Genomic DNA, 21,633 nt, shown 5'->3' with positions numbered 1-21,633 from the left:
TTTTGATGCCTTCAGTGTAAATTTACAATTTTCATAGTCATGAAAATGCAGACAAATCTTTAAATGAGATGGGGTGTCCAAACTTTTGGTCTGTACTGTATACTACATGCCTTTATGGAGACCTCTGTATAAAACACCGCAGTCTACTAAGTTACCCAATACAGTAAAAAAAAGGTATAACTGAACAGCCATAAATTAGTCCAAATTGCCGAAGGCCCTGGGCCCGGACAGGTTCTCCTTGCCCTATTATAAACAGTTCTTGGATATCTTTATCCCCATCTAAATTCCAGCCTCAAAGCTATATCTTTCCCAGGAGATTCCTTATGAGCTCATATACAGTATCCGTCATTCATAAGGAAGGAAAAGACCCATTTCAATGTACAAGTTATAGATCCATCTCACTCGTCGACTTGTGGATATTAAATTACTTGTGAAAATGCTTGCGGCCAAATTGTGCCTGCATTAAATAGATATTATGCACCCAGACCAGGTAGGTTTCATAAGTAGTAGAGAGGCTAGAGACAATACAACGAAACAACTAAGGCATTGAATCTCATACATATAGCCAAAAGGAATTTTCAATCTCCTTATGCTTCTATCTACTGATGCAGAAAAAGCCTTTGACGGTAAACTGGACCTTCATGAATGAAACACTCTGTAGTATCGGCCTGAAGTTCAAAATGCTTTGTTGGATTTCTGCTGTATACACAAAGCCGACTGCCAGGGTAAGGGTAAAGGTAAATGGGGTCTTGTCTAAGGAATTTGCTATTCACAATGTTACACGTCAGGGATGTCCACTGTCTCCTTTAATTTTCTTACTTAAATTAGAGATATTCACCTTTATCCCCCCTTAGCAAAAATCGCAGACTTGTTGGATTCCCTCCCAAAACAAGCTACACAAATTCCATTAGAGCGCATACTGGAAGACGGCGTCCCTATACCATTGGAAGATTTACACAAAATCCCAGGTCTCTCTGGCCTAACTTTCCTGCAACACAGAAAACTCTCTCATATAACAAATCAATATAACCGACAAGCCGATCTCAACAGACCATTAACCGCCTACGAAAGTCTATGTGCAGGACTGAGACCTCCTACCAAGGTTCTGTCAACTATATATCAATCCTTAATTAAAATAGACATAACATTGAAGCGCGCCTACCTGGCCAGATGGGAAAAGGACTTGGGTTGCACCTTTACTGACTCACAAATCAAACACATTTATAGGAACTCACACGGTCACTCAAAATGTGTAAGAATCCAAGAAAATTCTTTTAAACTAGTCACTAGATGGTATATCACGCCCAAGCTGATCCAAAGATGGCATCATGCTGCGTCCGCTGTCTGCTGGAGATGTGGCATTGAAGAAGGCAACTACTTACACATATGGTGGTCCTGCCCGTCTTTAGCCCCCCTCTGGAAAGAGGTTAACTCTATGATATATAAACTACTAAATAAGCGCACTACATGTAAACCCGAAAATATTTTCCTGCACGTTACAATTTGGACAAATGACAGAGCAGCTGATAAATTAGCTCAATTCATCATAGCAGCTGGGAAATCCTTGATACCATTGCACTGGAACACCAAGACAATACCCACAGCCGCCCAACTACATCTTAAAATAGAACAACTATATCATATCGAGGAATTGGCCGCCAGAGTCAATCATAACTTAGTAAACTTTAACCATGTTTGGAAACCTTGGACCCTCTATAGGACACAACAAGCTTTCCTTTCGAAGATAGCAGAAACAACACCTTAAGCCATTACACTAACATCCCAGGTACCAACCCCCTACCCCCCCCATCCCTACTCTTCTAACCCTAACTTGCATTCCCTTTCTTCTTCTAACCCTTCTTATCTTCGAATGTACAAGTTGATTTCTCTTTTTGCAAGATTTTTCAGTCAAATTTAAACCAAGAATAGAGTATACTTGATTTGACAAAATGACACTATATATGTTTGAATGTATATATATACCTGACAAATAGCACTTAAAGAATTAGTAACAAGCGATATTCTTGTATTATACTCTATATTCTAAAGTTGTTTTATGTTTTCGTTAACTCACTGAAAATGATTGTATAAACATGTTTTCAATAAAAAGAACATTGAAAGAAAGAAATTAGAGATATTCCTCAGGTGGGTCCGGTCCAACACAAATATTATGAGCCCTTGGCCTATGCAGATGATCCTTTTTTCTTCATTAATAATCCAGCCTCCTCACTCCCAAACTGCATGGCAGAATTCTGTACATACAATGGCCTATCTAATTTTAAAATCAATTTCTCCAAACTGGAGGCTCTGAACGTTAAACACTTCTCCTTCCATTTTAGTGCTTCTCAAGGCTGCTTTCATCTTTAAATGAGCTAATTCAGCTATAAAATATTTAGGGATATTGCTACCAAGAGACATTAGTCTGACATGTTCTCTTCATTTCTCTAAACTTCTTCAATAGGGACTGCTAAAATCTTTAAGATGAACATTATCCTCAGGACTCTAAAAGTACGTAATCCAAGCTCTTCCAATTAGCACCCCCTCATCCTTCTTCAGGAGCCTTGCTTCAGTTTAAGCCTATTGTTTTAAACCTCCTTGATCATCAGAAACACACTATATCATGCTAAGTCCTCAGGGGGCATACCCTTGCCCGATTTCAGATCCTATTATATAGCTGCTCACTTCTCTTGAATTTAGGATTGTTGTAGGAGTGGGAGAGAGAAATCCTTGGTTGCGATCTAGAAAGGCTTTATCAATATCTTTCTGTCTGCTATCCCTTGGTTGGACTTGTCTTTGGTGAAAACCCTAAAGTCTCATCCCACGATTAGGGCCATTCTTGCTGGCTGTGCTCATCCTGTTGTCCTCTGTCATATCTTATTGTTATTTTCTTCTATGTTCCCTATTTTGGGTAATCCGCTTTTTCCTCTGGTGTTAGAGGACAAAGTTTTTTTTGTGCTTGACTATATGGGGGTTGCATCAGTGTATCTCATTTTGGGGATGGTCATGTTTGACCTTCAAAAGATTGCCTTCTTAGCCTCTCTATGCCTTCTTCCTTGCGAACCTGGAGAGTTGGGCAGTTTTGCCTCTTTCTCCTTTCACTTCCTCCTAAACCTTTTTACAGCAACACCAAGACACCTTTTGAGATTGCATGCTCGGACACGGAATCATTAAGACACACTTTATCCTTCTCATACTCCTTGCTGATCAAACCTCCAGCTCAACCTAAAACTTTCTCTAATGAAAGATCAGTGGAAACGTATCTTCACCTTAACGCATAAATCATCTATCTGGTCCCTTTTTCATGTTATAGACTTCTGATTCAACTGCACTCTATCTTTCCAGAGGCAAGTCTCTTGTGTTGGATATACGGGGCGGAGGAGGGTGATATATTACACATTTTCTTGTCTTTTAGGCTTCTGACTTCTTTTTGCGGGAAGGTGCAGCAGGTGATATGTAAATTCACAAATCTTATTTCAGACCTGGGTCTGGTACTTGTTTTTCTCCATCACTGTGACATTCCTTTAAAAACCTACAGGCAATCAATATTAAGATATCTAATCGCAACTGCAAGAGCGTGAATTCCCCTACTCTGGAAGAAAGGTGCTGTCCCAACAATCTCCCTCTGGTTTTCCAAGGTAAATGAGATTATGTTAATGGAAGAACTCACTTGTACGATTAATAACTGTCATGATCATTTCCACAATACCTGCTTTTATTGGATAAAATTTAGAGCGTCATATGACTATGTTCATGGGGAACTGATCTGTACTCTTTGGGCATCATCTGGTAACATTTTTTCATATTGCCGTCCCTCCCTCACCTCCTCTCTCCCCTTCCCCCTTTCCTTCCCTCTTCTCTTGTTGCATTTTCTTCTGCTGTTTTTCTTTTCTCCTATTCTTTTTAATCTTCCTTGCTATTTGTTTCCTTTTATGTCTTGTTTGCGATAATTGGCTCTGGTCATGCAGATTCATATCCTGCTCTTTTTTACTCAGATGGTGTTTTTTAAATTTTATTCTGTATAACTCTCAGGATCTGAGTACGGTAATCAGTTAAATGTTTTAGTTGTTACTGCCATCTTTCAGTAATTATCTCTCTGTATATATCTCTGCACGGTTAGTGCCGTATGATTGTATGTTTTGTTTATTTCTCTATATATTACATAAAAGATAACAAAAAAATAGCCAACTTATACCTTGCCAATAAAGACCAAATGCACACTTCTTTGGCTTCCGTCAGGTGAATGGGAGTCTAAGGGCACAGATGAAGTAGATGGAGCTCTCCTGGACCATACGGTAAGTAGCTATTCTCCGAAATAGGAACTGATCTTCAGTTCCATTTATTGCCGCCGGATTTTGTAGCTGTTGTTGGTCTGCCACCAATCTGATATTTGTTGGACCCCCATTGACCTGATATTTGTTGGACCCAATTGATCTGATATTTGTTAGACCTCCATTAATCTGATATTCATTGAAACCCCATTGATCAGATATGTGTTGGACCTCCATTGATTTGATATTTTTTGGACCCCCATTGATCTATTTGTTGGACCCCCACCGATCTGATAATTGTTGGACCCTCATTGATCTGATACTTGTTGGCTCCCCACTGATATGTTATTGATGACCTATCCTTAAAAGAGGTCATCAGAATTAAATGCTTGGACAACCCCATTTAAGTTTATCATTCCTTATGTTTAGACGGCACACGTTTTGGTTGAGGATTTCTCAGTTGTCCTTACTAAGACTTAGAGAAAACCAAAACCTAAAACAAGGATCAAAAGAAGGAGGACCACCAGGCTAGGATGTGCAAATATTCAATATTATTATTTATTATGGTAACAAATGGTAATATAATATTATAAAATTATTAAAAAGAGATGTGCACTACAGGACGTATACTGATATAAATAATACATAGGTATATACATAATAGTAACCCTCAGTATAAAAAAGGGGGGAAGGCAAAACCTGATGCTGAATAATTAAATAAGTGAAAAGAAATTTTTTTTTGTGGAAAAAATATATATCTGTATAAAGTGTGTATATATATACACATATATATAAATAAGTGACTAAAGTGCTCAAGTGCTATAGTAAACAAAAAGTGTTTGCACTGGTCCAGAATAATATATATCAGGGCCAGCATAAATATCAGAACACCGCTATGAATGTAAAAAATAGTGATAGAAAGTAAAACTTAAGAGCATACAGGTACCTTAATGGGGTTAATGTCCTTGTGCACAATGCGCCCCGACACGCGTCGGGGCGCGTTGTGCACAAGGACATTAACCCCATTAAGGTACCTGTATGCTCTTAAGTTTTACTTTCTATCACTATTTTTTACATTCATAGCGGTGTTCTGATATTTATGCTGGCCCTGATATATATTATTCTGGACCAGTGCAAACACTTTTTGTTTACTATAGCACTTGAGCACTATAGTCACTTATTTATATATATGTGTATATATACACTTTATACAGATACAGGTCCTTCTCAAAAAATTAGCATATAGTGTTAAATTTCATTATTTACCATAATGTAATGATTACAATTAAACTTTCATATATTATAGATTCATTATCCACCAACTGAAATTTGTCAGGTCTTTTATTGTTTTAATACTGATGATTTTGGCATACAACTCCTGATAACCCAAAAAACCTGTCTCAATAAATTAGCATATCAAGAAAAGGTTCTCTAAACGACCTATTACCCTAATCTTCTGAATCAACTAATTAACTCTAAACACATGCAAAAGATACCTGAGGCTTTTATAAACTCCCTGCCTGGTTCATTACTCAAAACCCCCATCATGGGTAAGACTAGCGACCTGACAGATGTCAAGAAGGCCATCATTGACACCCTCAAGCAAGAGGGTAAGACCCAGAAAGAAATTTCTCAACAAATAGGCTGTTCCCAGAGTGCTGTATCAAGGCACCTCAATGGTAAGTCTGTTGGAAGGAAACAATGTGGCAGAAAACGCTGTACAACGAGAAGAGGAGACCGGACCCTGAGGAAGATTGAGGAGAAGGACCGATTCCAGACCTTGGGGAACCTGAGGAAGCAGTGGACTGAGTCTGGTGTGGAAACATCCAGAGCCACCGTGCACAGGCGTGTGCAGGAAATGGGCTACAGGTGCCGCATTCCCCAGGCAAAGCCACTTTTGAACCATAAACAGCGGCAGAGGCGCCTGACCTGGGCTACAGAGAAGCAGCACTGGACTGTTGCTAAGTGGTCCCAAGTACTTTTTTCTGATGAAAGCAAATTTTGCATGTCATTCGGAAATCAAGGTGCCAGAGTCTGGAGGAAGACTGGGGAGAAGGAAATGCCAAAATGCCTGAAGTCCAGTGTCAAGTACCCACAGTCAGTGATGGTGTGGGGTGCCATGTCAGCTGCTGGTGTTGGTCCACTGTGTTTCATCAAGGGCAGGGTCAATGCAGCTAGCTATCAGGAGATTTTGGAGCACTTCATGCTTCCATCGGCTGAAATGCTTTATGGAGATGAAGATTTCATTTTTCAGCACGACCTGGCACCTGCTCACAGTGCCAAAACCACTGGTAAATGGTTTACTGACCATGGTATTACTGTGCTCAATTGGCCTGCCAACTCTCCTGACCTGAACCCCATAGAGAATCTGTGGGATATTGTGAAGAGAAAGTTGAGAGACGCAAGACCCAACACTCTGGATGAGCTTAAGGCCGCTATTGAAGCATCCTGGGCCTCCATAACATCTCAGCAGTGTCACAGGCTGATTGCCTCCATGCCACGCCGCATTGAAGCAGTCATTTCTGCCAAAGGATTCCCGAACAAGTATTGAGTGCATAACTGAACATTATTATTTGATGGTTTTTTTGCTTGTTATTAAAAAACACTTTTATTTGATTGGATGGGTGAAATATGCTAATTTATTGAGACAGGTTTTTTGGGTTATCAGGAGTTGTATGCCAAAATCATCAGTATTAAAACAATAAAAGACCTGACAAATTTCAGTTGGTGGATAATGAATCTATAATATATGAAAGTTTAATTGTAATCATTACATTATGGTAAATAATGAAATTTAACACTATATGCTAATTTTTTGAGAAGGACCTGTATATACTCTTTCCACAAAAATTTTTTTTCTTTACACTTATTTAATTATTCAGCATCAGGTTTTGCCTTCCCCCCTTTTTTATACTGAGGGTTACTATTATGTATATACCTATGTATTATTTATATCAGTATATGTCCTGTAGTGCACATCTCTTTTTAATAATTTTATAATATTATATTACCATTTGTTACCATAATAAATAATAAAATTGAATATTTGCACATCCTAGCCTGGTGGTCCTCCTTCTTTTGATCCTTGTTTTAGGTTTTGGTTTTCTCTATGTACTGAGTGGGCTCCACTTTTTCCTTGTCACACACCTCATACACTATATACTTAGTATATTTTTAAAAATTATTTTAAGTATTCTATTATTTTGGATATACGAGTTATATTTTATCTAGGTCGATATAGAGAGTTTGTGTCTTTTTAGTCTTACTAAGACTTGTAGAATACATTCTTCTGCGGAATATGCTTGAGTGCATTCAATGGCCCCACCGCTTGCAGGGGTCCAGTCGTCACACTTCATCTTCTCCTGTTTGCTCTGTGTGCACCAGCGTACCATCTCCTTGGAAGGAGGATTCAACACTGAAAACACAGAAAATAAGGGGAACTACAATACCTAAAGCCAATCTATAATCTCCCATTATAAATGCAAAATTCTTATTCTCGCCATGAGATAGTCATCCAGTGCTAGTAACAAATACATAGTCCTCTTATTACTACTTCCCTCCTTACCAGACATTCCTCGTATAGAACCAAAGTGACTTGCTCCAAGATACAAGAAGGCATCCATTGATGATGGTAAAGGAATAGGAATGGCTGCAGGGTTCCTCAAAAGTAGATTCTTCCCAGACTTCGTGCCGGATAGTTTGCATTCTTTTTTCTTTGTTTTGAAAAATATTTAGAAAGATTATAAATAAGTGAAGTAAAACTATTGATCTCTCATCAGGAGACATACTGTCATCATCCTTGGATTTCAGATTACATCTAGTATCTCAACTTAGTAGCAAAGGCACAAAAGAGGATTGAAAATCCTCCAAAAATTAAAAAAAAACAGCTGAAAAAGGGGCAGCACCGCTTACCTGCCCAGGTCTCTGAACAAATGTAGCAAAGATGTCAGCAACACAGGTGCAAAATACCAAATAGACAGCCACTCATAGCCTACCAATTAATGGAGGAGGTGACTGCTTAGTATATGTTTGCACAATAAAGGTTGGTATAGGGTGCTGTTCACATGCAGGTAATGCATAGTGTCTAGTTAACAGCCTATTAGTCACGCACCTACTATTCGATTAGGCGGGCTGGCAAGCACTCTCTCAATGCATCCCAGCGTGAACACTCCTGTACACAAGACCCAACGTGCTGGGCTTGGCTGCACCCGAAAAATAAAGTGAACAAAATGCATATAAAAATGTGAGGTATTGGTCGATATTTTGGCCAAGATATGCAAGCTCGCAACCCAGCGTCAAGGGTCCTCACTATTGATGAGCGAGTGTGCTCGTTACTCAAGTTTTCTGAGCATGTGTGAGTATTTCGAACATTTCTGTCTTTTTTTCAGTCAAGATGGGGTGCAGAGTGTACATTAATGAGAAAAAAAATGAACTTTTTTGAATTTACCAAATGGCTGCAATGAAACAAAGAGTGAAAAATTTAAAGGGGTCTGAATAATTTCCGTACCCACTGTATGTGAACAAGTCTTGCATGGAAAATTCCTGGAAGGTTTTTTTTTTAATAGTTTGATTGTTACCTTCCAAATGTATTTCACTTTGTACTTACCTGGGCATTTTGGAAAAAAGTCACAATATCTACAGCCTTGTCTCCGGTGCTCCTGGTCACCACAGTATTGACTGGAATTCGTGCCATGTTGCACTGCTGATACTGGTCTATTGACTTTCTGCTATTATCGGGGCAGAGTAGCTGAAAGTTTTTACTGAGTTGAGCTGAAAGACAAAGTTGTAAAAGTGCAATTTCCAAATATGTGAAGCAGGTTCATGTAATAGTGGGGCAGTGATTTGTGCGAGCAGTTTCACATAACTGCTGTATACTACAGCGACATCCCCCCAATCTGCAGTATCAGACCAGGGCTGAGATCGCCATGACTCCAGCAAACTCAATTAAAACATAAAATACTCTAGCACTATAAATTGTCTTAGGCCGAGGTCATACACAACGTATAAAAATACGGTCCGTTTTTTATGGACCAAATAAGCAGAAATGTTCCCTGAACAGTGATCCGTATGTCATCCGTTGGCAAGGTGTGGCTGCGTATTTTGCGCATGTAAACCTCTGTATGGCATACGTACGGCGAGATATTCTCGCCGGCTTGCAAAATGGACATAGAAAGGATCCATGGGCTCAAATATTCGTGAAAACATATATACAGTCTATATATATATTATATATATACATATATATGTCAGTGAGACACACACATATATATATATATATATATATATTCATATTTCATACAGCGCTAGCTAGCAAATAAGCCGATAATTCAATTGTCGGCTTTTGCTAAATAATTCCTGAACCCGACAGGATATGAGACATGGTTTACATACAGTAAACCATTGCATATCCATTATATTTTTACATATCCCTCACTAATAATGTTAGTAGTTTGTGTGTGCAAAATTTGGGATCTGTGTTAAAGGGTTAAATCACAGAAAAAACTGGCGTGGGCTCCCACGCAATTTTCTCTGCCAGAGTGGGAAAGCCAGTGACTGAGGGCAGATATTAATAGCCTGGAGAGGGTCCATGGTTATTGCCCCCCTGGCTAAAAACATCTGCCCCCAGCCTCCCCAGAAAAGGCACATCTGTAAGATGCGCCTATTCTGGCACTTAGCCTCTCTCTCCCACTCCTCTGTAGTGGTGGGATATGGGGTAATAAGGGGTTAATGTCACCTTGCTATTGTAAGGTGACATTAAGCCTGGTTAATAATGGAGAGGTGTCAATAAGACACTTATCCATTATTAATACAATAGTAGGAAAGGGTTAAAAATAAACACACACATTAAGAATAAGGTATTTTAATAAAAGAAAGAAAGACACATGGTATTAAAATGTTTATTGTATGCTGAATCCAACCGAAGACTCTCGTTCTCCTGGAAAAAATGCAAAATAAAAAAGCAACAATATCCCATACCTGCTCGCCGTACAGTCATGTCCCACGCTGTAAATCCATCTAAAGGGGTTAAATACACTTACAACTAGGAGCGGTACTGATGCAGCAGCTCCCACCTGTAAAAGACTGGGGAATGAATGAAATGAAGGTTACGGAGCGCTGTCACTGAAGCTGCGTCCCCTGGTGGCATAAACTCATATGAACTGTAGCGTGAGAAAATATTCAGAAAAATTCACACGCTACAGTTCATATGAGTTTATGCCACCAGGAGACGCAGCTTCGGTGACGGTGTAACTGCATTTAACCACTTCAGATGGAATAACAGCGTGGGACATGACTGTATGGCGGACAGGTATGGGATATTGTTGCTTTTTTGTTTTGAATTTTTTCCAGGAGAGCGAGGGTCTTCAGTTGGATTGAGCGTACAATAAAGATTTTAAGACCGGTGTATGAGATAGATGTGCATGTGTGCTCTCTCTATTCACTTGTGCGTGAGCTACAAAAAGAAAGTGCCAAGCAGACATGCTCTGAAATTTTCAGAACTGCCTCAATAGTGGGTGTAGAGAACCATGCATGTGAGGCCACATCGCTATTTGGTGCCACATGAGATGGAGCCCTTTTCTTCAGATAGATATAGGTTATAGCAATGGTGCCTACATCTATCAGATATTCATGCCATATTCTTTGTTCTGTAGACGTCGTAAATATATGAACTGGAAAAAAAAAACCCTTTAATTTCTGTGAAAATTTTGTAAAACACATACATATACATTTCTTTTGGTTACCTGGTAGAGTCGTGTGTGGCACAAAAGCTACATCACCCTTGTTGTCTCTCAGACATCTGTACAAAAGTTAAAAAAAAAATGCATACACTGAAATCGAGATATATCAAGTTATATTATGCACGAGGAATATCTACAAAATATTACATATATTTGACTATAAACAAGTATCCAGTATAAATCTGTTACACTCACGCTTTGCCAGTTGGGCAACATTGTGCGTACCTGAATGCTCCGTCAGGCCCGTAGTACGGTTCATCGTTGCTGAGCTTGCACTTTTTACTTCCCTGTCCTATACATTGCTTACACAGGTTTGGCTGAGTGGCTCCCGGGACACAACTTGCTGAAAAATACTTTGAGACGGCTAAATAGGAGGAATTTCATAGAAATACATTTCTGCTGGTTTTTGATTGAAGAGTTTATAAAACAGTGAAAATTTAATTGTCAAGCCAAGAGGAAAGGTAAGGAATGACAAATTATTTTCTAGTCCAAGTTTTAATAGCCCTATTGTGTGCTTCTAGTAGTACTGTAACTTTGTAACTGTATACTTCTATTACATTACATTATTTTCTGATTGCAGGATCATGTACTGTTTTATATGTAAATATATGTACTGTATCTGTAATTTTCATTCATTGTTTTAAAACTTTATTTATCTCTGTTGCAAAGCTGTGGGTTGTGATGTTCTTTCACTATCCAGATTCACAACAAGGCAGCTGCTGCATTCCCTATTTCAACTTTTATACAGTCTTTTATAGTCCTTCCTGATTGGCTGTATAGCAACATGTGATGTGATAGCTTCAGAGCATTTTGGGAAGCCCACAAGACCAGACCTGAGGTCATGTGTGCCTTCTCTGGTTCATTCTATCTTCTGTTTTGGGTACAATGGTGGTGTGCATTTTTTGGATGATACAAGACTAAAAATGAAAATTGGTCAAATTCTCTGAGCTTAGCGATTTTCCTAAAATTTGATACAACTTGCAATCAATTCCCTCTTTTCTAATATTTACCTCTTTCTGTTTCTTCAATCGTCCAGTTCAATAACCTCTTCTCATGAAGAGCTCTTAGTAGTGAGTACCATCCATCCATTTGTCCTATTCCAGAGTGACAAGATCTCTTGTTCCTCAGCTCATTGAACTTGAAAGTGCTTGATTTTTTCACTACGGCCACCGCATAATAACACGTTTCTATAAAAAAAAGTCCAAAGAGTATGATGATGATGTTTGAAAAAACCCTCCGCCCCAAGATAATTAATTGGAAGTTTCACTTAGTAGAAAATGACAACCAACCCATAATATGGGGAAACGGAAGAGATCCACCAATAAAGTTAAAATATTAAATTTTTATTACAATTAGTTATAAAAACACAAAGAGTTAAAAAAAGCACATGATATAGATAGCAATAATACCATAGGAGATGCTGGATATACAAAGAAGGACAAGAAAAACAACAAGGAATAATAATAAAATAAATAAATAAATTATATATATATATATATATATATATATATATATATATATATATATATATATTATATGAGGAGGATACAGGAAGAATTCAGTAAATCAATGCAGATAGCTTCCTTCCTTGTAAACTAACCTCAATGCCCAAATTACTGTTCAGTAATGGTAAGGAGGCAACATAGGTTGAAACATACGGTAATATCATAGCAAGATAAATATCCAGGATTATTTAGCGGCCATTGCTGCATTTATCTATAGATTCATGCAATTTGGGTATTTATCTTCTTATGACATTATATTTCACCCTATGTTGATTCCTTACCATTACAGAACAGTAATTTAGGCATTGGGGTTAGTTTATAAGGAAAGACGCTATTTGTCTGTATTGATCCTTTGATTTATTGAATTATTATTATTATTTATTGTTATAGCGCAATTTATTCCATGGCGCTTTACATGTGAGGAGGGGTATACATAATAAAAACAAGTACAATAATCTTAAACAATACAAGTCATAACTGGTACAGGAGGAGTGAGGAGGACCCTGCGCGCGAGGGCTCACAATCTACAAGGGATGAGTGAGAATACAGTAGGTGAGGATAGAGCTGGTCGTGCAGCGGTTTGGTCGATCGGTGGTTACTGCAGGTTGTAGGCTTGTCGGAAGAGGTGGGTCTTCAGGTTCTTTTTGAAGGTTTCGATGGTAGGCGAGAGTCTGATGTGTTGTGGTAGAGAGTTCCAGAGTAGGGGTGATACGCGAGAGAAATCTTGTATACGATTGTGGGAAGATGAGATAAGAGGGGAGAAGAGAAGGAGATCTTGTGAGGATCGGAGGTTGCGTGTAGGTAAGTACCGGGAGACAAGGTCACAGATGTATGGAGGAGACAGGTTGTGGATGGCTTTGTACGTCATGGTTAGGGTTTTGTAGTGGAGTCTCTGGGCAATGGGGAGCCAGTGAAGGGATTGACAGGGGAGAGGCCGGGGAATAGCAGGGGGACAGGTGGATTAGTCGGGCAGCAGAATTTAGAATAGATTGGAGGGGTGCGAGAGTGTTATGACCTGGTGGTGAGGACAATAATGGACCTGGTGGTTAAGAGCACACGGAACGACCTGATAGTTACCAATAATACAGAACAAGCTCTGAGACGTGGGAACTCTGCTGACCGCAATCCCTAATCCTATCACACACACTAGAAATAGCCGTGGATTGCTCCTAACGCTCCCTATGCAACTCGACACAGCCTAAGGAACTAGCTAGCCCTAAAGATAGAAAAATAAAGCCTACCTTGCCTCAGAGAAATTCCCCAAAGGAACAGGCAGCCCCCCACATATAATGACTGTGAGTTAAGATGAAAATTACAAACACAGAGATGAAATAGATTTAGCAAAGTGAGGCCCGACTTACTGAACAGACAGAGGATAGGAAAGGTAACTTTGCGGTCAGCACAAAAAACTACAAAAAGACCACGCAGAGGGCGCAAAAAGACCCTCCGCACTGACTGACGGTGCGGAGGCGCTCCCTCTGCATCCCAGAGCTTCCAGCAAGCAAGACAAAAATCAAAATAGCAAGCTGGACAGAAAAAATAGCAAACAGAGAAAAACAAGCAGGAACTTAGCTTCTGCTGGGAAGACAGGTCACAAGAACGATCCAGGAGCGAACTAGACCAATACTGGAACATTGACAGGTGGCATGGAGCAAAGATCTAGGTGGAGTTAAATAGAGCAGCCAGCTAACGAATTAACCTCGTCACCTGTGGATGGAAACTCAGAAGCAGCAGCTCCACTCACAGCCACCAGAGGAAGCCCATGGACAGAACCAGCCGAAGTACCATTCATGACCACAGGAGGGAGCTTAACAACAGAATTCACAACAGTACCCCCCCTTGAGGAGGGGTCACCGAACCCTCACCAGAGCCCCCAGGCCGACCAGGACGAGCCAAATGAAAGGCACGAACCAGATCGGCAGCATGAACATCAGAGGCAAAGACCCAGGAATTATCTTCCTGACCATAACCCTTCCACTTGACCAGGTACTGGAGTTTCCGTCTCGAAATATGAGAATCCAAAATCTTCTCCACCACATACTCCAACTCCCCCTCAACAACACCGGGGCAGGAGGATCAACGGATGGAACCACAGGCGCCACGTATCTCCGCAACAACAACCTATGGAATACATTATGGATGGCAAAAGAAGCTGGAAGGGTCAAACGAAATGACACAGGATTGAGAACCTCAGAAATCTTATATGGACCAATAAAACGAGGCTTAAACTTAGGAGTGGAAACCTTCATAGGAACATAACGAGACGACAACCAAACCAAATCCCCAACAAGAAGTCGGGGACCCACACAGCATCGGCGGTTAGCGAAACGTTGAGCCTTCTCCTGGGACAATGTCAAATTGTCCACCACATGAGTCCAAATCTGCTGCAACCTATCCACCACAGTATCTACACCAGGACAGTCCGAAGACTCAACCTGCCCTGAAGAGAAACGAGGATGGAAACCAGAATTGCAGAAAAACGGTGAAACCAAAGTAGCCGAGCTGGCCCTATTATTAAGGGCGAACTCAGCCAAAGGCAAAAAGGACACCCAATCATCCTGATCAGCAGAAACAAAGCATCTCAGATATGTTTCCAAAGTCTGATTAGTTCGTTCGGTTTGGCCATTTGCCTGAGGATGGAAAGCCGAGGAAAAAGACAAATCAATGCCCATCCTAGCACAAAAGGATCGCCAAAACCTTGAAACAAACTGGGAACCTCTGTCCGAAACGATGTTCTCCGGAATGCCATGTAAACAAACCTCATGCTGGAAAAACAATGGCAACAAATCAGAGGAGGAATGCAATTTAGACAAGGGTACCAAATGGACCATCTTAGAGAAGCGATCGCAAACCACCCAAATGACCGACATCTTTTGAGCGACAGGGAGATCCGAAATAAAATCCATGGAAATATGCGTCCAGGGCCTCTTCGGGACCGGCAAGGGCAAAAGCAACCCACTGGCACAAGAACAGCAGGGCTTAGCCCGAGCACAAGTCCCACAGGACTGCACAAAAGAACGCACATCCCGTGACAAAGATGGCCACCAAAAGGATCTAGCCACCAAATCTCTGGTACCAAAGATTCCAGGATGACCAGCCAACACCGAACAATGAACCTCAGAGATAACTCTACTAGTCCATTTATCAGGGACAAACAGTTTCTCCGCTGGGCAACGGTCAGGTCTATCAGCCTGAAATTTTTGCAGCACCCGCCGCAAATCAGGGGAGATGGCAGACAAAATTACCCCCTCTTTGAGAATACCCGCCGGCTCAGGAACACCCGGAGAGTCGGGCACAAAACTCCTTGACAGGGCATCAGCCTTCACATTCTTAGAGCCCGGAAGGTACGAAACCACAAAATCAAAACGGGAGAGAAATAGCGACCAACGAGCCTGTCTAGGATTCAACCATTTGGCAGACTCGAGATAAGTCAAATTCTTGTGATCCGTCAAGACCACTACGCGATGTTTGGCTCCTCCAAGCCAATGACGCCACTCCTCGAATGCCCACTTCATGGCCAACAACTCTCGATTGCCAACATCATAATTGCGCTCTGCAGGCGAAAACTTTCTAGAAAAGAAGGCACATGGTTTCATCACCGAGCCATCAGAACTTCTTTGTGACAAAACAGCCCCTGCTCCAATCTCAGAAGCATCAACCTCGACCTGAAACGGGAGTGAAACATCTGGCTGGCACAACACAGGGGCAGAAGCAAAACGTCGCTTCAACTCCTGAAAAGCCTCTACAGCCGCAGAGGACCAATTGACCACATCAGCACCCTTCTTGGTCAAATCAGTCAACGGTTTAGCAACACTAGAAAAATTACTGATGAAGCGACGATAAAAATTAGCAAAGCCCAGGAACTTTTGCAGACTCTTCACAGATGTCGGCTGAGTCCAATCATAAATGGCCTGGACTTTAACAGGGTCCATCTCGATAGTAGAAGGGGAAAAAATGAAACCCAAAAATGAAACCTTCTGAACTCCAAAGAGACACTTTGACCCCTTCACAAACAAAGAATTCGCACGAAGGACCTGGAACACCATTCTGACCTGCTTCACGTGAGACTCCCAATCATCCGAGAAGACCAAAATATCATCCAAATATACAATCAGGAATTTATCCAGGTACTCTCGGAAGATGTCATGCATAAAGGACTGAAATACTGATGGAGCATTGGAAAGCCCGAATGGCATAACCCGGTACTCAAAATGGCCCTCGGGCGTATTAAATGCTGTTTAATACGCACAAGATTATACGCACCACGAAGATCTATCTTGGTGAACCAACTAGCCCCCTTAATCCGAGCAAATAAATCAGACAGCAGCGGCAAAGGGTACTGAAATTTGACTGTGATCTTATTAAGAAGGCGGTAATCAATACAAGGTCTCAAAGAACCATCCTTCTTGGCCACAAAAAAGAACCTTGCTCCCAATGGTGACGACGACGGGCGAATATGACCCTTCTCCAAGGATTCCTTTATATAACTCCGCATAGCGGCGTGTTCTGGCACAGATAAATTGAACAGTCGGCCCTTAGGAAACTTACTACCAGGAATCAAATTGATAGCACAATCGCAATCCCTATGAGGAGGTAGGGCACTGGATTTGGACTCATCAAATACATCCCGGTAATCCGACAAAGACTCCGGGACTTCAGAATGGGTGGATGACGAAATAGACAAAAATGGAACATCATCATGTACCCCCTGACAACCCCAGCTGGACACAGACATAGATTTCCAATCCAATACTGGATTATGGACCTGTAGCCATGGCAACCCCAAAACGACCACATCATGCAGATTATGCAACACCAAAAAGCGAAAATCCTCCTGATGTGCAGGAGCCATGCACATGGTCAATTGGGTCCAGTACTGAGGCTTATTCTTGGCCAAAGGCGTAGCATCAATTCCTCTCAATGGAATAGGATACTGCAAGGGCTCCAAGAAAAAACCACAGCGCCTAGCATACTCCAAGTCCATCAAATTCAGGACAGCGCCTGAATCCACAAATGCCATAACAGAATAGGATGACAAAGAGCAAATCAGAGTAACGGACAAAAGAAATTTCGACTGTACCGTACCAATGGTGGCAGACCTAGCGAAACGCTTAGTGCGCTTAGGACAATCGGAGATGGCATGAGTGGAATCACCACAGTAAAAACACAGCCCATTCCGACGTCTGTGCTCTTGCCGTTCAGCTCTGGTCAAAGTCCTATCACACTGCATAGGCTCAGGTCTATGCTCAGGTAATACCGCCAAATGGTGCACAGCTTTACGCTCACGCAAGCGTCGATCGATCTGAATGGCCAAAGACATAGACTCATTCAGACCAGCAGGCATGGGAAATCCCACCATGACATCCTTAAGGGCTTCAGAGAGACCCTTTCTGAAAATTGCCGCCAGGGCACATTCATTCCACTGAGTGAGCACAGACCACTTCCTAAACTTCTGACAATATATCTCTACCTCATCCTGACCCTGACACAGAGCCAGCAAGATTTTCTCTGCCTGATCCACTGAATTTGGTTCCTCATAAAGCAATCCAAGCGCCAGAAAAAACGCATCAACATCACGCAATGCCGGATCCCCTGGCGCAAGGGAAAATGCCCAGTCTTGAGGGTCGCCACGTAACAAAGAAATAATGATTTTCACTTGTTGAACAGGGTCACCTGAGGAGCAAGGTTTCAAAGCAAGAAACAATTTACAATTATTTTTGAAATTCAGACACTTAGATCTATCCCCAAATAACAAATCAGGAATAGGAATCCTAGGCTCTAACATCGGACTCTGAACCACAAAATCTTGAATGGTGAGATTATCCATACAAGAGGACAGACCTTGAATGTCCATATCTACACCTGTATCCTGAACCACCCAGAGGTAAAAGGGAAAAGAGAGACAAAACACACTGCAAAGAAAAAAAAATGGTCTCAGAACTTCTCTTATCCCTCTATTGAGATGCATTAATACTTTGGGCCACCTGTACTGTTATGACCTGGTGGTGAGGACAATAATGGACCTGGTGGTTAAGAGCACACGGAACGACCTGATAGTTACCAATAATACAGAACATGCTCTGAGACGTGGGAACTCTGCTGACCGCAATCCCTAATCCTATCACACACACTAGAAATAACGCTCCCTATGCAACTCGACACAGCCTAAGGAACTAGCTAACCCTAAAGATAGAAAAATAAAGCCTACCTTGCCTCAGAGAAATTCCCCAAAGGAACAGGCAGTCCCCCACATATAATGACTGTGAGTTAAGATGAAAATTACAAACACAGAGATGAAATAGATTTAGCAAAGTGAGGCCCGACTTACTGAACAGACAGAGGATAGGAAAGGTAACTTTGCGGTCAGCACAAAAAACTACAAAAAGACCACGCAGAGGGCGCAAAAAGACCCTCCGCACCGACTCACGGTGCGGAGGCGCTCCCTCTGCGTCCCAGAGCTTCCAGCAAGCAAGACAAAAATCAAAATAGCAGGCTGGACAGAAAAAATAGCAAACAGAGAAAAACAAGCAGGAACTTAGCTTCTGCTGGGAAGACAGGTCACAAGAACGATCCAGGAGCGAACTAGACCAATACTGGAACATTGACAGGTGGTATGGAGCAAAGATCTAGGTGGAGTTAAATAGAGCAGCCAGCTAACGAATTAACCTCGTCACCTGTGGATGGAAACTCAGAAGCAGCAGCTCCACTCACAGCCACCAGAGGAAGCCCATGGACAGAACCAGCCGAAGTACCATTCATGACCACAGGAGGGAGCTTAACAAGAGAATTCACAACACGAGAGTGTCAGAGGGGAGGCCACAGAGCAGGAGGTTGCAGTAGTCAAGGGGAGAGATGATGAGGGCATGGATTAGGGTTTTTGCAGATTCTTGGTTGAGGCATGTACGGATTCATGAAATATTTTTGAGTTGAAGTTGGCAGGAAGTGGAAAGGGCTTGGATATGTGGTTTGAAGGAGAGATCAGCGTCAAGGATTACCCCAAGGCAGCGAGCTTGTGGGACTGGGGAGAGTGGGCAGCCATGCACTGTAATGGATAGGTTCGTTGGGGGGGTCGCGTGAGATGGGGGAAAGATGATGAATTCTGTTTTGTCCATGTTAAGTTTCATAAATCTAGCGGAGGAGAAGGATGAAATAGTGGACAGACATTGAGGGATTCTGGTTAGTAGGGAGGTGATATCTGGTCCAGAGATGTAGATCTGTGTGTCATCAGCATAGAGGTGATACTGAAAGCCATGAGATTCTATGAGCTGTCCCAGGCCAAAGGTGTAAATGGAGAAGAGCATTTCCTGTATTCTCCTCATATACAATATATGTATATTTTTTATACAGTTGTGCTCAAGAGTTTACATACCCCGGCAGAATTTTTGCTTTCCTAGACTTTTGTTTGGAGAATATTAATGATAACACCAAAACTTTTTCTCCACTCATGGTTAGTGGTTGGGTGAAGCCATTTATTGTCAAACTACTGTGTTTTCTCTTTTTAAATCATAATGACAACCCAAAACATCCAAATGACCCTGATCAAAAGTTTACATACCCTGGTGATTTTGGCCTGATAACATGCACAGAAATTGACACAAATGGGTTTGAATAGCTACTAAAGGTAACATCCTCATCCCTGTTTGCTTGTAATCAGTGTGTGTACATGAAAGCTGAGAGTTTATGGGATCCAGACAGACTCTTGCATATTTCATCCAGCCACTGATGTTTCTGGATTGTGAGTCATGGTGAAAGCAAAAGAATTGTCAATGGATCTATGGGAAAAAGTAGTTGAAATGTATAAAACAGGAAATCGATACAAAAAGATATCCAAGGAATTTATAATGCCAGTCAGCAGCATTCAAACTGTGATTAAAGGGAACCTGTCACCCCGTTTTTTCAGTAGGAGATAAAAATACCGTTAAATAGGGCCTGAGCTGTGCTTTACAATAGGGTATTTTTTGTCCCCTGATTCCCTATCTATGCTGCCGAAATACCTTACAAAAGTGTCCTTTTTCGCCTGTCAATCAGGCTGGTCAGGTCAGATGGGCGTGGTCACAGCGCTGTTTCTCCCCCACATCTTGCCTATGTTCCCGTTGGTGGCTTCAGGAAAATGGCCGCGGGATGCCGCGCGTGCGCAGATGGACATCGCGGCGGCCATTTTCCTGAAGCCGAGAAACAAAAATAAAAATAAAGGCCAGATATTTGAAAGTGGGCTATCTCTGTCAGACGCCTCATCTCTCTGTGTGCTACAAATTGTGGCATTTGAGGGCTTCATTCTACTGTTTTTCCTGTGTGTTATTCCAATTATCAACACCATTTTGCTGGGAAACAAAAAATACAGGCCACATATTTTACAGTGTGGTTTCTCCATCACACGCCTAATGTATCTGTGGGCTAAAAATTGTTGCATTTCAGGCCTACATTGAACTGGTTTTGCTGTGTGCTACCCTAGTTAGTGAAACCTGTGCCTTGAATTGTAGGCTGCAATGACATTGCAGCCTATAATCCAAGGCTCAGGTGCGCCGGACCTACCCATGACCCAGCGACTATATGAATAAGACCCTATGAGGGTCGAAACATTATGTTCTTGTCGCCTCACCATTTTCTCTATCCCTGCACTTATTCATGAATTGTGTTATCGCTGCATGTACATCTGTATAATAAAGTCTTCACAAGCATTTATCAAGAGTGTGCGGTGATTGAACATTACTCTACTTTAGCCTAGTTATTGACACCAGTTTGTTGAAAAAAAAATTGTTAGCTACAGGCCAGATATTTAAACTGTGGTTTTCCCGCACAGGAATCATATATAAGTTTTCTCCAAATTCACCAATTTGTAGTGAACATGGAAAATATTGTAGTCTATTTAAAATGGGCAAGGCATGTGGCAAGGGACGGGGAAGTGGACGTGATGGTGCATGCAGAGGCCGAGACCGTGGGCAAGCTGAAATTGTGCCACAACAAACACCCACATCTTCTCACCTGACCTTCCTGTCCAAATTATTAGGGGACTGCAGAACAGCACTCTTGAACCCAGAGCAGTGTCAAAAGGTTGTTGGTTGGATAGCGGATAATGCTTCCAGTCACTTTGCTACCACCACCACCACCCTGTCTTCCACACGG

The 21,633-nt window shown here is 41.5% G+C and overlaps 1 protein-coding gene and 1 long non-coding RNA gene across 2 annotated transcripts in view; one reads left to right on the top strand and one right to left on the bottom strand.

The window, feature by feature from the left end:
- The window catches only part of LOC138638540 (serotransferrin-B-like), an 83,028-nt gene that overhangs the window by 45,601 nt on the left and 15,794 nt on the right, over positions 1 to 21,633 (bottom strand). Inside the window, exons 4-9 of the mRNA XM_069727920.1 lie at positions 12,016 to 12,192; positions 11,231 to 11,369; positions 11,009 to 11,064; positions 8,875 to 9,038; positions 7,834 to 7,981; positions 7,535 to 7,683 (exon numbers count right to left, since the gene is read on the bottom strand). Of these exons, the coding sequence (XP_069584021.1) occupies positions 7,535 to 7,683; positions 7,834 to 7,981; positions 8,875 to 9,038; positions 11,009 to 11,064; positions 11,231 to 11,369; positions 12,016 to 12,192 (833 nt within the window). The remainder of the gene's footprint in view (positions 1 to 7,534; positions 7,684 to 7,833; positions 7,982 to 8,874; positions 9,039 to 11,008; positions 11,065 to 11,230; positions 11,370 to 12,015; positions 12,193 to 21,633) is intronic.
- On the top strand, positions 3,557 to 11,354 carry LOC138638541 (uncharacterized). Its single transcript, XR_011312516.1, has 3 exons — positions 3,557 to 3,635; positions 4,237 to 4,292; positions 11,317 to 11,354. It is a non-coding gene; the product is annotated as an uncharacterized lncRNA (long non-coding RNA).

Source organism: Ranitomeya imitator, chromosome 5, assembly GCF_032444005.1.
Source record: "Ranitomeya imitator isolate aRanImi1 chromosome 5, aRanImi1.pri, whole genome shotgun sequence".
NCBI classification, from domain to species: Eukaryota; Metazoa; Chordata; class Amphibia; order Anura; family Dendrobatidae; genus Ranitomeya; species Ranitomeya imitator.
The sequence above is the reverse complement of the archived record's forward strand: the minus strand, read 5'-3'. Positions and strand labels throughout refer to the sequence as shown.